The sequence below is a fragment of the Antennarius striatus genome, chromosome 5 (genome assembly GCF_040054535.1).
Source record: "Antennarius striatus isolate MH-2024 chromosome 5, ASM4005453v1, whole genome shotgun sequence".
Classification (NCBI taxonomy): domain Eukaryota; kingdom Metazoa; phylum Chordata; class Actinopteri; order Lophiiformes; family Antennariidae; genus Antennarius; species Antennarius striatus.
The window spans coordinates 9,558,445-9,571,624 of record NC_090780.1 but is presented as its reverse complement, the minus strand read 5'-3'; the positions used below and the strand labels follow the sequence as shown (position 1 = coordinate 9,571,624).

The window sequence follows — 13,180 nt, the reverse complement described above, 5'->3', positions numbered from 1 at the left end:
AAAAGCAATTGAACTTATGTCACACAGATGTTGAACTTCTCAACCACTAGGAAAAACCAAGCAACACATCACCTTTAATGGTTTTGACAATATGTATGGACTTTGTGTTTTCTCACACAGAGGTTGTGATTCAGTTTCATTATGTTGGGTTGGAGGGAGAAATATAAGTGATATATGTTATCCAACCTAGACAAATAAACCATACATATCTGGATCGCTCACAGAAATATTTATTTTCAAATTTTTCCAGAACGAGTTCTGAAGTTAGTATAACTGTAAAAACTCCAGCTGCCAAAGCCAGCCTGCTTTAGTAGTTCAGACCTGGTGCAGGCCTCACAGGGATCCATACTGCCTGAACGGCAAAAGCACATTTTCATTTGTTCAAGTAGAATCTTCAAGTCAAAGCCATAAGGGTCTACTTCTGAAAACATTGCGATACTGACACCCTCTAGCCACAGCAATGATTTACTCATGTGTGTTTAAGTTTACTGCTTATTAGCCTTCATAATTAACACCCAGAAATACGTCTGACAACCAAAGTGCCAAGCAGCTATGTGTAAGATTGAAGGAAGAAATGTACAGTAGAGTTATAGCAGCAGCTGTTCTCTCAAAGATGGAGAGAGAGAAAAAAGAGGAGAAGAGAGAAAGGGAATGCATTCCTGGTGGATTTCTCATTTCGGCCTTTGGCCAGGATCTCATCCCATCACTTTCAAGCTCGCCGCTGCTTGTAAAACCCTCCACATATCACACAGGGTTCCTCATCCTCTCTGGGGACTGTATGCCCCGACAACAACATTAATCAATCAGCCGCTAGTAAAAAAAAAAAAAGGTCTGGGGCACCCCTCTCCTCTTACAACCGTCATTCACACTCCTTCTGAAGCCCCCAAACTCCTCACCGCATGCTAACTGTTCATCACACTACAAACATGCAGTTGGGGTAACTAATTCCACACATGTCTTTGTCCATCTTAAAACTGCCCAGCATGCAGGGATGTCCTGTATGTCTGAGTTTGTAATGCCTCACTCAAGGAAGGAGGAATTTATTTCATGGTTGTTTTAAAGAAAGATTTAGCACGTACATTTTGTATGTATGTATATATATATATATATATATATATATATATATATATATATATATATATATATATATGTGTGTGTGTGTGTGTGTGTGTGTGTGTGTGTGTGTGTGTGTGTGTGTGTGTGTGTGTATACACACAAATATATATACACACAAACATTTTTTAACTAAATATCAAGTTTGACACAACCAAAAAAGAAGAGTTTGCACAATTTTATTACATATTTTGTTGACTGAAATCCAACAACCATAATATCCTGGTAAAAGCATGAAATTGTAAAAACTGCAAGATGAAACACCAGAAGGTTCCTCTTTAAAGCTCATTTCATATATATAAATTAATTATTCTAGTTTAGTTTAAGGTCAACATGACGGAACCTTTTTTTTGGCACTATTTTTAATAAACTGTATAGTTTTGATAAAGCTATACAGAATCTATCTTCACATAAATGCAAGAGACCCAAGAAAAATCTGTGATAGCAACATATTTGCAGTCAGATAATAGATTTAAACAGTGTCATGTGAAAACCTCAGTCATGGCATAATTTGTTAATGCTGTTTTCCTCATAATCTAATTCTGCAGACTTTGAGGGTTTCCAAAGGTCAAATCAAACGTAATTGTCTCAGATGGTTCTGAAGACGGGGTGCCGCTGCTTCAGAGTACTAATACGAGGGATATAATTATATGGGAGGAAAAATATAAAGCGTGTTACTTTTGTCATAGTATTTCACCAAAAGCATCTGACAAGAATTATTAAACAGACATGGACTGAGAATTGGAAACCACCCTCAGCAATTTACTCTGCTATGAAAATAATAGGTAAGATAACCTTCATGAGGATGAATGGTGTTTCTGTGACTTTGATGGTGAGTGCACACGAGTGTTGTTCCTGAATGTCCACCAGCTGCTCTTCCACAAAGGTGCCCAAAAGGCCAATGAGAGGCGGAAGAGAGGAGACCCTTTGGCCTGAGAGCAGAGCTTCTCCTGCACAGCTGCAATGACGCATCTTCCAGATGTCGTCCACACACTAAACAGTGTTTGGACCTGAAAAAGACACTACAGGCAGGGGGTGTTGGTGCTCCGAAAGAGTCGTATTTTAAATTTACTTTTTGTACCTGTTTGTCATTAACAGGATGGTAATGTGTGGAAGCAGTTGGTTCAGGTTGGATGCAGAGGTAAAGGGCTTTAATGAGGCTGCACTCAACCGCCACAGCCCAAAGCTGTGTTGTAAATTAAACCGCTCGTTCCTCGTGGAAGTGATCAGTGTTTGGCTTAGCGCTGATTCACAACCTAAACTCATAAACAGAGCTAAGTCCCATGTGTCTGCCCTTGCCTGCCATTTTAAGACCCTTTTAACCATCCATCTTTATCAGCCCCGCTGCCCGTCCAGCAGAGCTACCAGCGCTGCTTCACCACCACAAGCACTGCAATGGTTTTATCACCCTCACTGACAAATTGTGGGATATGATCCGTATCTCTCAGCAATTAGTTCCAGGCTGTCTCACTGGGAGGGGATACTGCCAAGTCTACCTTCAGTCTCTGCTCAGCTGATGCAGTGCGTGCTGCCACTTTCCATCTGATAACCCTTCAGTTTTAACAGGAGCAGGCAGCCAAACCATTCCATGAGCTATTAGAGAAGAGAGCATCATTTGTCTGCTCCCTGTGAGAAGTGCACCAGGTGGGGTTAGGGTGGGGAGGGCGTGCAGGCGATAGGCTACAGGCCACTATAAATCAGCACTCACAGATGAAGCAAATTACTTTCTCCCTTCTTCAGACTGAAGTTTTAAAGAGAGTGACTCCCGAGTCTGGGCTGAGACTCATCATCTCCGCCCGCCGCCTGCAGCTCACTTTACAAGTCTGTCACATAGATCCTCTTTCATTACCAATAAACATTCTGCATGTAGCCATTATACTTAGTGGAATCTAATAAGGTATAAGTATTGCTTTTTACAAAGCGTGCAAATCAATTTAGTAAAACGTTTCTATCCTTATACTTGGCTTGTGTTGGCCTCTTAGATGTATGGGATGAGCACAGGCAGAAGATAATGTGGAGTGGCCTTCATGGGTTTATGGGACAGAGCAGTCAATTCAAACTCATGCTGATGCTCTTAAACGTGTTTTTAACATAGCGAGTGAAGGAATAATCCCACAGGGAGGTTCCAGAAGGTAATACACAGTTTCTGATTGTTATAATATCAGTTGAGTACTAGCAGCTAGAGAGAAAATCACAATGGAGCTGAGCGGTGACAACCAGACCCAACAGGCAACTGTATTCCCGCCAGTATGGGTTTATGTTTCATAAAGGAATAAATAGGATTTGTGTAGATTGTAGGGAAGAAATTGTTGCAATGCATCAGTGTGAATGTTCTAACAGTTTCTTATTATTAGAATTTAAATGACTTTGGTACAGTGCTTCTGTACTCCTGATACTTATCAAGCTAATCCCAGTCTCCTCTCAAATTCACACTCCTAGCTACTTTAATTAGCATAGTGCCAGTCTGGAAGGCAAGCAGGGAGGGAATCAGAGGGAGAGGGGGAAAAGATGAGGGGAAGGAAAGAGCTGGGGGGTGGGGGGCGGGGGGGTGAGCATTGCGTGGTATGAGGCAGAAGAGGATTTGTACGTTGAGACTGGTTGCATCACCCCTGTGTGTTTTTGTGGATATGAAGTCAGCAGCAGTACATTTTGTTTTGTCATTATCTCGGCTCCAGCTATTCATCTTCCGAATGTTGCAAATTGGCTCCTGAAAGGCGTCACATATTCACTGCTTGTCTTTGGCAAAATAATTCATAGAGGATTGTGTGAATGGGGAATTCTGAAACACGAGTGCTTCTATTTACGGGAAACAGCATTGAGAGGTTTCTGATGCAGTTTAGTGTAACACATGTACGTTTTACATTCTGTTTCATGACTGATCTGAGATAACAAAATGCTAAATGCCAGAAACCGTTTGATGGCTTGAACTGAGGACTGAAACCGAGCATCGTGGTTGCTGCAGCTCTGTTTTCTGATTTGCAGCTGGACCTCCTCCTACAGCAGTGTTCACCCTAATCTTAATGCCTTCTTAAAGTCTGATGATGAGTAACTACTACACCTCCAGACTTTGTCTAAGTGCAGGTAGAAGAGAGTTGCATTCGTTGAAACCTATCAGTCTGTGAGCCACATGAATTGTGCAGCACACTTGTAGGTAGATACACAGACATGGAGGAGCGCTGCAGCTCTCTGTACTGCAGAGAATTAAACCGGATTGGGGAGAGCAGAGGAGAATCTGTGGTCCAAGGTGACTTTGTGATCAGGTTCCAGAGCGCAGCCTCAAATCCTCAGCTTCAGGCTGTGTGTTAGTCTGTGTGAGACTGAATGTGTGTTTGTAGTGTGTGTGCTGGTTATGTGTGTGTATGTGTGGTAGTGTGTGGACTCTTTGTGTACGTACTCAGACCCTGATGACTGTTGGACATCACTCATATGTTATGTCACACACACTGTTCTCAACAGAGCTGCAGCCTGTTCAGTAGTTTTCTAAGTCCGGCGTGTTAACGTAAAAGCTGTGATTTTTGGGTTTATCCTTCATTGAGCCCTGTGTGACTTTTTCTGGCAGCTGAAGGGATTGTGATCAGACAAACCCATCCATAGAAGGAAGGTTACGATAATCTGCTCACATGGGAGCAATACATTTTGAAAGAAACCTCAGTAACATAAAGAAGAACATTATTAACGAACATGTGTGAAATACCTGAGGCGTCAACCATACCTCTATATTATGGTCTTTCTGTACCAACTAGAGCACGACAAAATTTTTATTAGGTTTGCATCATTTGTAGCTCTTGGTCAGGGTCAAGAAAAGATTTGAGTTTTGATTCAATAATTAAAAATTCAGTAGCAACTTTGAATTGAAGTATTTATTTTTGTAACGTTTAACCAAAGACAACTATTGCTAAACAATTTTGGGGCATTTAGATATTTCACAAACTGCACCACAAAGGAAACGTTGTTTTGTTTTATGCATGTCACATGGCAGTGATTGTAAATTTCCTGTATGACGCTACAAGTCTCTTTTTTTTTTTAACCAAAATGAATACACGAACATGTAGCCACTGAACAAGCTCTATTTTTACACTGTTTTTATCAGTAAAATATAAACGTATCTCAATTCCACAGTGGAACCCTGGGATGACACTGGGATTATGTTTTTGCAGAGAAATGCGATTCCATAGCTGCAAATCTGCTCATGCACTAGAAACATTAGTAGGATTGTGAGACTGTGGCCTGCACCAGTAAACACCACAGAGAAATGGTGAAAAACTTGACTTCAATTTTAAGTTTTGTGTTTGCAAGATGGAACACCTCCTTCCTCCATGTGGATGACAAAGGGGTAGGAAGTTAAAGAGAACATAAAAGAGGGGTGGGATGAGTGGATGAGGTCAGAGGTGAAGTGGCACTGAGGGGTGGGGTGACGGGGTGTGTGGTAGACGGGTGTGCCCCCTCATTCCCTCCCCTGGCCCATGCAGCTGTTCGTCTGGCCCAGTAGGAGCTTAGTTCAGACCTCGGACCACGCTCCACTAGATCCCAATAGCAGAATCTAAACTGGAGCCACTCTCCACATTTGTTTAAGAATAAATGATTGAGGGATTCAAACGGGGCGTTCAGACACATTCAGGCTTGTGATAAAGATTTCCTGTTGATTTTTCCAGCATTTATTGCACACAGTGCGCCCTGTTTTCTTTCTAGTAAGCTCTCAAGACTTAACGTCACTATAGGCTAAAAAAAAAAAAAAAAACATCAGCTGGTCTTTCCAGAGGCAGCAGAAAAAGAAACACATTCAGATTGAGATCTCTGTCGGGCTGGGATCCCTTGTAGGCCTATACGAGTTTATATGTATGTTTGTGTGTACAAAAAAGAGGCAGCCCCCAAAAAGCAGTGAGTATGTCGCTGTCTAAGTCCCCTTGAAAGTGTCCCTCTTTAAGACCTGTTTAAAAGGGACGCCCCCTCTTTGTGTCCACTGTTCTCTGTGGCGTATGGAGGGGCCTTTGTCCCTCTCTTTCATGTGCTCACACAATAGCCTGGGCCGTTTGAGACACAACAGTAGATGAACTGCACTGACAGTGTATTAAACTCTGATGAATTGCCTGTGCGAGGCATAGATCAATGTCCTTCACCCTTAGCACGCAGTGAAGCTCAGGCCTTGTCTTGGTTAAATGGAACAGGTTGCTGGCTCTTTTCAAAAGGCCCTGATTATATTCATGTTTTGTTGAAGCAGAAGCCTTTTTAAAATGTGTAAATCTTTGCGTTTCAAAAGAGTCCTATTTTTCCGCCTTTCATTCGTGGAATTTGGTGCTGCTCATTTTGTGAGCATTTTGCCATTTGCAGCCTCGGCAACTTTGCGTCGTAACCCGAAAGTTTAAACACGTTCTTTCTTTCAATGGGACTTTTAAAGCTTGAAAAACAACCACATTCAAACAGCCCAGTGTAAACGTTCTATCTCCAAAAATTACTTCTCTTAAAGCATGACGCTTCACAAGTGTTTGAGGTGTGTAATGTGGAGGCTAGTGCCCTACATCTGACCTTTAAATGACTCCTTCCCTCTGAAGAAGGCTTAGGGCAGTGTGTTTACACAGATCACAGCTTCAGCCACTTAAGAACAACAGGGACGGACCACTGAGCCTCTCTGGCTGCTCCCACAGGGACCACAGACTCGCCACTACCACCAGCACCACCACTCGCGCTAACGGGGAGATTGATCAGAGGTGGCAGGAGCCAGCAGACAAAACCGAAGGCCTGCTCCTGTCAAGCAGTTTGAAGAAGGGAATAAAACTAAAGTAAAGCAGAAGGAAATCATTGAGATATAAAATGAATGAATGAAACAAAACAAGTTTTGTGTGTTTTCCTCGATACAGGTTTGGTTTAGCAACAGGCGAGCTCGGTGGCGTAAACAGGCCGGGGCCAATCAGCTAGCAGCGTTCAACCACCTACTGCCGGGAGGATTCCCCCCTACAGGGATGCCGACTTTACCCACGTACCAGCTACCAGACTCCAGCTACCCCAGCACCACACTATCGCAGGGTAAGACCCACAACTCCACGCGCAGCATGACAGACATGTACAGCACGTTCTGTACTCTGATTTTAATCTAATTTACATAAAGATTACATTAGTTCTATTTTTTGTGGAATGTCATCCATATTTTCTGCTCATTTTCGAAAGCATCACAACCATGTGAAAAATATAAGAACCATGCAGCAAGTAGTTATGTTTATATCCAGATATTAGTCACAGCTGAAGGGAAACAAGCCTTCGGTTATTTTGTGAGTCCAGGGAAAACCCTTTTTGTGTATTAAGACACACTTTAGGAAAATTTAAAACACACCGCTTTCCAAACTTTATTTTCAGGCTGCTGTCTGAGAAAACCAAAAGAAATTCACACACTTGATTCTCGTTTACGTATTTGTTTGTGTTGTTGTTGCTGGTAGAGGGGAGCACATTGCACAGACCCCAACCCCTGCCTCCGTCCTCGATGCACCAGGGAGGTCTGAGCGCTGACAGCGGCTCTGCTTACGGCCTCTCATCCAATCGCCACAGCTTCTCCAGCTATTCTGATTCCTTCATGAGCCCCTCAGCATCCAGTAACCACATGAACCCCGTTGGAAACGGGCTCTCCCCACAGGTAAAATCATCTTCAACTGTGTAAAATCCTTCCTAAGAGGTGTGCATTCAAATCCCGAACCCTACCGCCTCCCTTCCTCCACCTCCTTTCACTGTTCGGAACATGTAATTTTATTTGACTTCAATTAAAATTCAGAAACAGCATGTTCAGCAAAATAAGTGCCAGTGTGGGCTTTTATGTTCGCCTTCCAAAGCCCGAGATTTATTTTAGCTACTCCAAATTGCTACATTTATAAAACAATTGGATTAACATCAACAAATTAAATTTCATCTCGATAGTACTGCAAGTGCTCGAGCTGCTCCAAACAGCAGTTTCGACTTTCCTGGGACGTCTAAATCCTGCGCAGCACAGAGCGAGCACATGCAGATGAAATAATTAGCTAAAGCTTATAAATGTAGGCCCATCTTTTTTTTTTTTTCTTCACATAATTGTCTGCAGCTGAAAGACTCCACTTCTATGTGTGATTTTCCTCGTCTCTTTCCGGTGTGATTTCTAGTCAGAAGCAGTGTGTTCTGTTCACGTGAAGATATCCAGCAGGTTCATCCTGTCGGCCTGCTCCTAATGAAGACTTAGCTTTTTCTAATATAATGTTAAATGTATAGAGGCCCAGATATGTATGGTGCTTAATGAATGGGTTTGTTTGCATCCTCCCCTGAAAAGCGTTGGATTTTAACCTCTTTGGACACCACAATTAATGAGCGTTTAAATGGGACTCTATGGTAGGGGTTGAGCTTTAAGAAGCGCAGAATGAAAAATGATTTGTATTGATGCAAATCGTGTGTACGGAGTGAATTATACACAATTACCCATCAATACTGGCCAGTCTTGCCCACCCTCACCAACAAGATGTGGTTAACAGGCAGAAAATAAGATTGAAATGGTGTGTAAAGAGTTGAAAATGAATTTCAATGCTGCATTTGTCCACAATTACCCCGTCGTTCACACGTGTTTTATTGGGAGTTTTTTTTTTTTTTTTTCTTCTTCTTCTTCAAATATTTCTCAAAGCAGATTGGAAACATTCTTGGTATTACCCTCTTTCTTCAGAGAAGAAAGAATTAAGGATTTTGTGACAAAAAAGAGATTTTCTCTCCTGCTGGAGCGACGGAGGATAACATGGAGGCTCACAGCGTGTTTGATTGTTAATCGTGGCACAGGGGCTTTAACTGCTAATGCTCTCACTGCAAACCTGCAGAAAAACACCAAGAACATGGAGTGTGTGTTTTTTTTTTTTTTTTTCATTAATGGCTCTCTCTAATACTGGCATGGGGCACACCGTCGCTTTCTCTCCCTCTCTTCATCGGCATTCAGGAATGTGCTGGGATATTAAACATTTCCTGTCATAGTGAGGATTAGGACAGGAGCCTTTGGGCAACTGTACAGCATGGATTTTCACTATTCAATTACTCTATCAAGTGGGTTTGATTAAAATCCTTTTAAAAAGAAACCCACCTGAAATGTTTTTAATATATTTTACATGTATTTATTTAGGGCTTGAATTGCGGGTTTTCTATATATTGATTTTTTAAAGTGACATAAATGTGTGAAGCAACACAACATGCTTGCACTGCATTGAGTTGTGTGGCATTCCTATCAGTGTCTCAGCATGGAGATGACAGCAGAATCGGAGTTCACTATATGCGGCAGCGTCCTGCTGGGTTGGACAGCCCTCATCTCTCTTGGCCTCTGCACAAACACGCAGCCATCCACATAAAACTCTCAACACACAAAACTCACATGAGAACAGCTTTAGTTTATCTGGTCTGAGTTAGTTTACACTTTGTCGTTGCTTTTAAAAGACATTTTACTTTAACACCAAATATGTTTGAGGTTTGGAATATGATGTACCCGTCATGATTTACAGCATGTTTTAATTCCCCCCCCCCTCGCCCTGTTTTCTATCCCTGTAGTTAAAAAAAAAGAAATACAAAGGAACTATCTCTCTAGATAGAAATGAGAATTTGAAATTGTAAGTTACAGACAGCATCTGCTTGTGGGAGATATGCTTGTGCATTGGAATGTGCAAGCTATTTCTTCAAGTGTCTGGCATTGATGGCCTAGCTGTTGCTGTAAAGATCGACAAAAATTCTCTGATTCCCAGTAAATGGGCTGCAGGGACGAGGTGCCAAGTCTGTAATGGAATCCTGCAGTGTTCAGCAATCCCGACAGGAGCTCCCGTCCATCCCAATCCCATAACCTATCCCGACTGCACACATTTTCCCATTACAGGCGGCAGAAAAGCCATGCACACTCAAACTGGCTGCTGTTATTGTAGGATATACAACATATTTTGGTCGGCGGTATATTTGGAGTGCTGAGAGTGAAGCTGTGTATGGGTGGGCAAAAGGTATGAAACCAGAAGTGTGTTTTGTTGTCGGTCTTTTTTCATTTAGTGGCACAGTGGGTGAGGATGGAAGGAAAGGCAAGGGCACACAGGACTGACATCCAGAAAATACCTTTCTCTACCTGAGGATGGTTAGAAGAGGTTACATCTTCTTTTTGCTCTTTATTCTTTCATTATAATAATATCTTTAAGTCGGACTTTGTTCTCGCTTTTTATGCGGATTCACGATGCCTCAAATTAGATTTTTGCACCAGAAAACAAATAAATATGTGCTTTAGCTGGGAATATCATGCTCTTTAGGGAAACATCACCTTTTTTTATCACCTTTCATGCATTTTGTATATTTTCAAGAAAACCTGGTAAACATACATTTCAAATGATTCTTTGAAGCAGACTGCATGGGCATTGTGCTGTATATGTGGGAGATGTTTGGGTTGAATTCCTAATTATTGCATGACAAGGACACCTGCTGGGAAAGAGAAGAAAGCAGAACCATGGCTGAAAGCTGAAGCCACGAGAGAGGAGCTCAGTTTCACAGCAAAGGTTTCCATCCACGGAGAAAACCTCTGGAAGCAGTGACACCAGGTCAGGAAAAGTGAGAAATGCGCTGCTGAATGCTTTCCATAGATGTTATACAGCATTCAGGTTATTCTGTGTGGATTGGTAGAAGCGATGAGGCAAATCCAGCAACCTCTATAGGGAGGGCGGATGGAGATCTCACCGCTGTTACGATGAAGGAAGTTCACAAAGTTTTCTGTGGAACTTTTTTTTCAGTTTTGCAGTTTTATAAAAGTGTGTGTTTCGGAATGACAAGGATGTGCGTGTATCTGAGGAGGGCCTCTGGGCTGTGTGAGTGGGCCGGGCCTTCGCACAATCACACACACACACACACACACACACACACACACACACACACACACACACACACACACACACACACACACACAGGATCAGAGACACAGCGGCTCTCACCCCTGCCTCCCTTTGATCTGTGTCCCCAGGCCTGCCTTCCCGCGCGGCGCTGCACCGTACCACGCACGCTGACACCATGCTCACCAGCGACTCCCCACAACTGTCTGAGCGAGATAAGCCAGGGGAGACTCCAAACTGTGCTGCTGCTCTTCCATTAGCTAGCGCAGACGCTTCTTTTAAAAAACTGGATGAATTATTTTTAAGAAGCAAGCTCTGCCGTTGCCAAAAAAAAAATGGAGAGGGGAAAATGTACCGAACAATCTGGAGCTCTGGCTTCATTCCGCCTCCCTCCCTGACTTCTAACAAGACATTCTGCACCTGAATACCAATGAGGGAGGGAGATTCATGTAGTCCCCCACATTATTAAAACTTGGGCATTAAGCCTCTCACCGGGCACTGTGTCAGCTGGCAGGCTCCACTGACAACAAATCAAAGAGGATGAGCACATCGCCTGCATTCATAGCTCAGCCACTTGCAGAGCAAGAGGGGGAATACATACTGGTTAATTAGAACTCCCATTAAAACAAATACTGTTTCAATTTGGCAACTATAAAAAAAGATGTAAGAGGCTTTCAGAAAAAAGAGACCTGCTGTCGGCAGCTGCCAAGAAAATCCAGGGACTGTAAATCATATCCACTGGCTATACTGTTTCTGCACAGATTATTAGTGTTTGCTGTTGTTTTGCAACAGTTTTGAACTCTGAGGAAAGATTATGTGTCTTTGACACCAGACATGTACCTCTGCACACATTGTGGTCTTCATGTTGCGTTGGCCTTGGTTCCTGCAGCCTGCACAGGAAGGTATCTGCATGTACTATATGCTTTTAAAGAGGTGTGACATCACCAATATAATTTTTGTATAAAGAGTGCATCCTGGTCATAGCTGCAGCTTTACATGTGAGCCTCATCCGCCCATGGCTGAGACAGTGGCGCAGCTTCCATGCTTCCTGTATTCCTGAGCCATTTGTTGCTCGCTCCATCTTTCACGTCTCTAGAGCTCTCAGTGGAGCCATTTTCTTTTTCATTCCAAAATATTTTTGGTCTCAGCTTTATGTATTCATGAGCTATTTTTCACCTACCAACCTTCCTGCGCTCCATTTGGCTTTTTGTCATCTCATGATGCCTTGCCAATAGTGCTTTGCTCTCTCCCCACCTTCCTCTCTTGCTCCAACTCTCTCCCCTGGAGAGGCAGCTCTTCTCCCTACGCCCAGATGAAAGGCTATGGCGGACAATAAAATGCTATTTAAATGCAAGGATGTTTGTGTGCGGGTGAGAGATATTTCCTGCTGAAAGTGAGCTGCTGCATCCTGATAAATAGTAAATATAAGGGAATGTGATTTACATTTATCTTGCAGAGGCAGCCAATATGAATTTCAGTAAATCCTAGAAGATGGGGATTTAAGGAGGAAAATGACTGAGACTGATTCACATGCTGTGTGTCCCACGCAGTGGAAATGCCTATAAGGTGGAGAGTGGTACTGCCTTTATTAAAATATAGGCACAGACATCGATCCTATCTAAAATACCTATTAAACACTGGCATACACTGTGTCACACACTCATTTGCTCAGATTTCCAGATTCATACATTCGCAATTTAAAGATGATTTGTATAATAATAATAATGATAATGATAATGATATTATTATTATTATTATTATTATTATTATTATTATTATTATTATTATTATTATTATTATTATTATTATTATTATTATTATTATTATTACTATTATTATTATTATTATTATCAACAATAATATTATTTTTAATACTACTCCTGATAATAATAATAAATCAGATGGATGTCCCATCTTTTCAGAGCCACAGGTCAGGTTGCACAGTGTAATGGATGACCGGACGAAGAAGTAGTGGAGTTTTTGCAGTGAACCTGTCCTGCTAGCCGGAGGTCTCAGGATGTTGTCGAGTGCATGTGGTTTCTTTTAGTTCCAGATGCCACTGTGACAGGTGCATAGCTGTGATTAATACTCTCTCTGACTTTTTCTCTCACCCACATTTTCTCAATCTGTCCTTCCTTCCCCCATCTTCTTCTGCATCCTCCTCATTGACTTCTTGACAACTCATGATTATGGTCCTCTTATAAAGTTGATGGAATATTCACTGCTTTCCTTGC

The 13,180-nt window shown here is 42.2% G+C and overlaps 1 protein-coding gene across 2 annotated transcripts in view; it reads left to right on the top strand.

The window, feature by feature from the left end:
* The window catches only part of pax7a (paired box 7a), a 43,985-nt gene that overhangs the window by 21,178 nt on the left and 9,627 nt on the right, over positions 1 to 13,180 (top strand). For both annotated transcript variants that reach the window (XM_068315788.1, XM_068315787.1), the window contains exons 6-7: positions 6,969 to 7,134; positions 7,542 to 7,735. In XM_068315788.1, the coding sequence (XP_068171889.1) occupies positions 6,969 to 7,134; positions 7,542 to 7,735 (360 nt within the window). The remainder of the gene's footprint in view (positions 1 to 6,968; positions 7,135 to 7,541; positions 7,736 to 13,180) is intronic.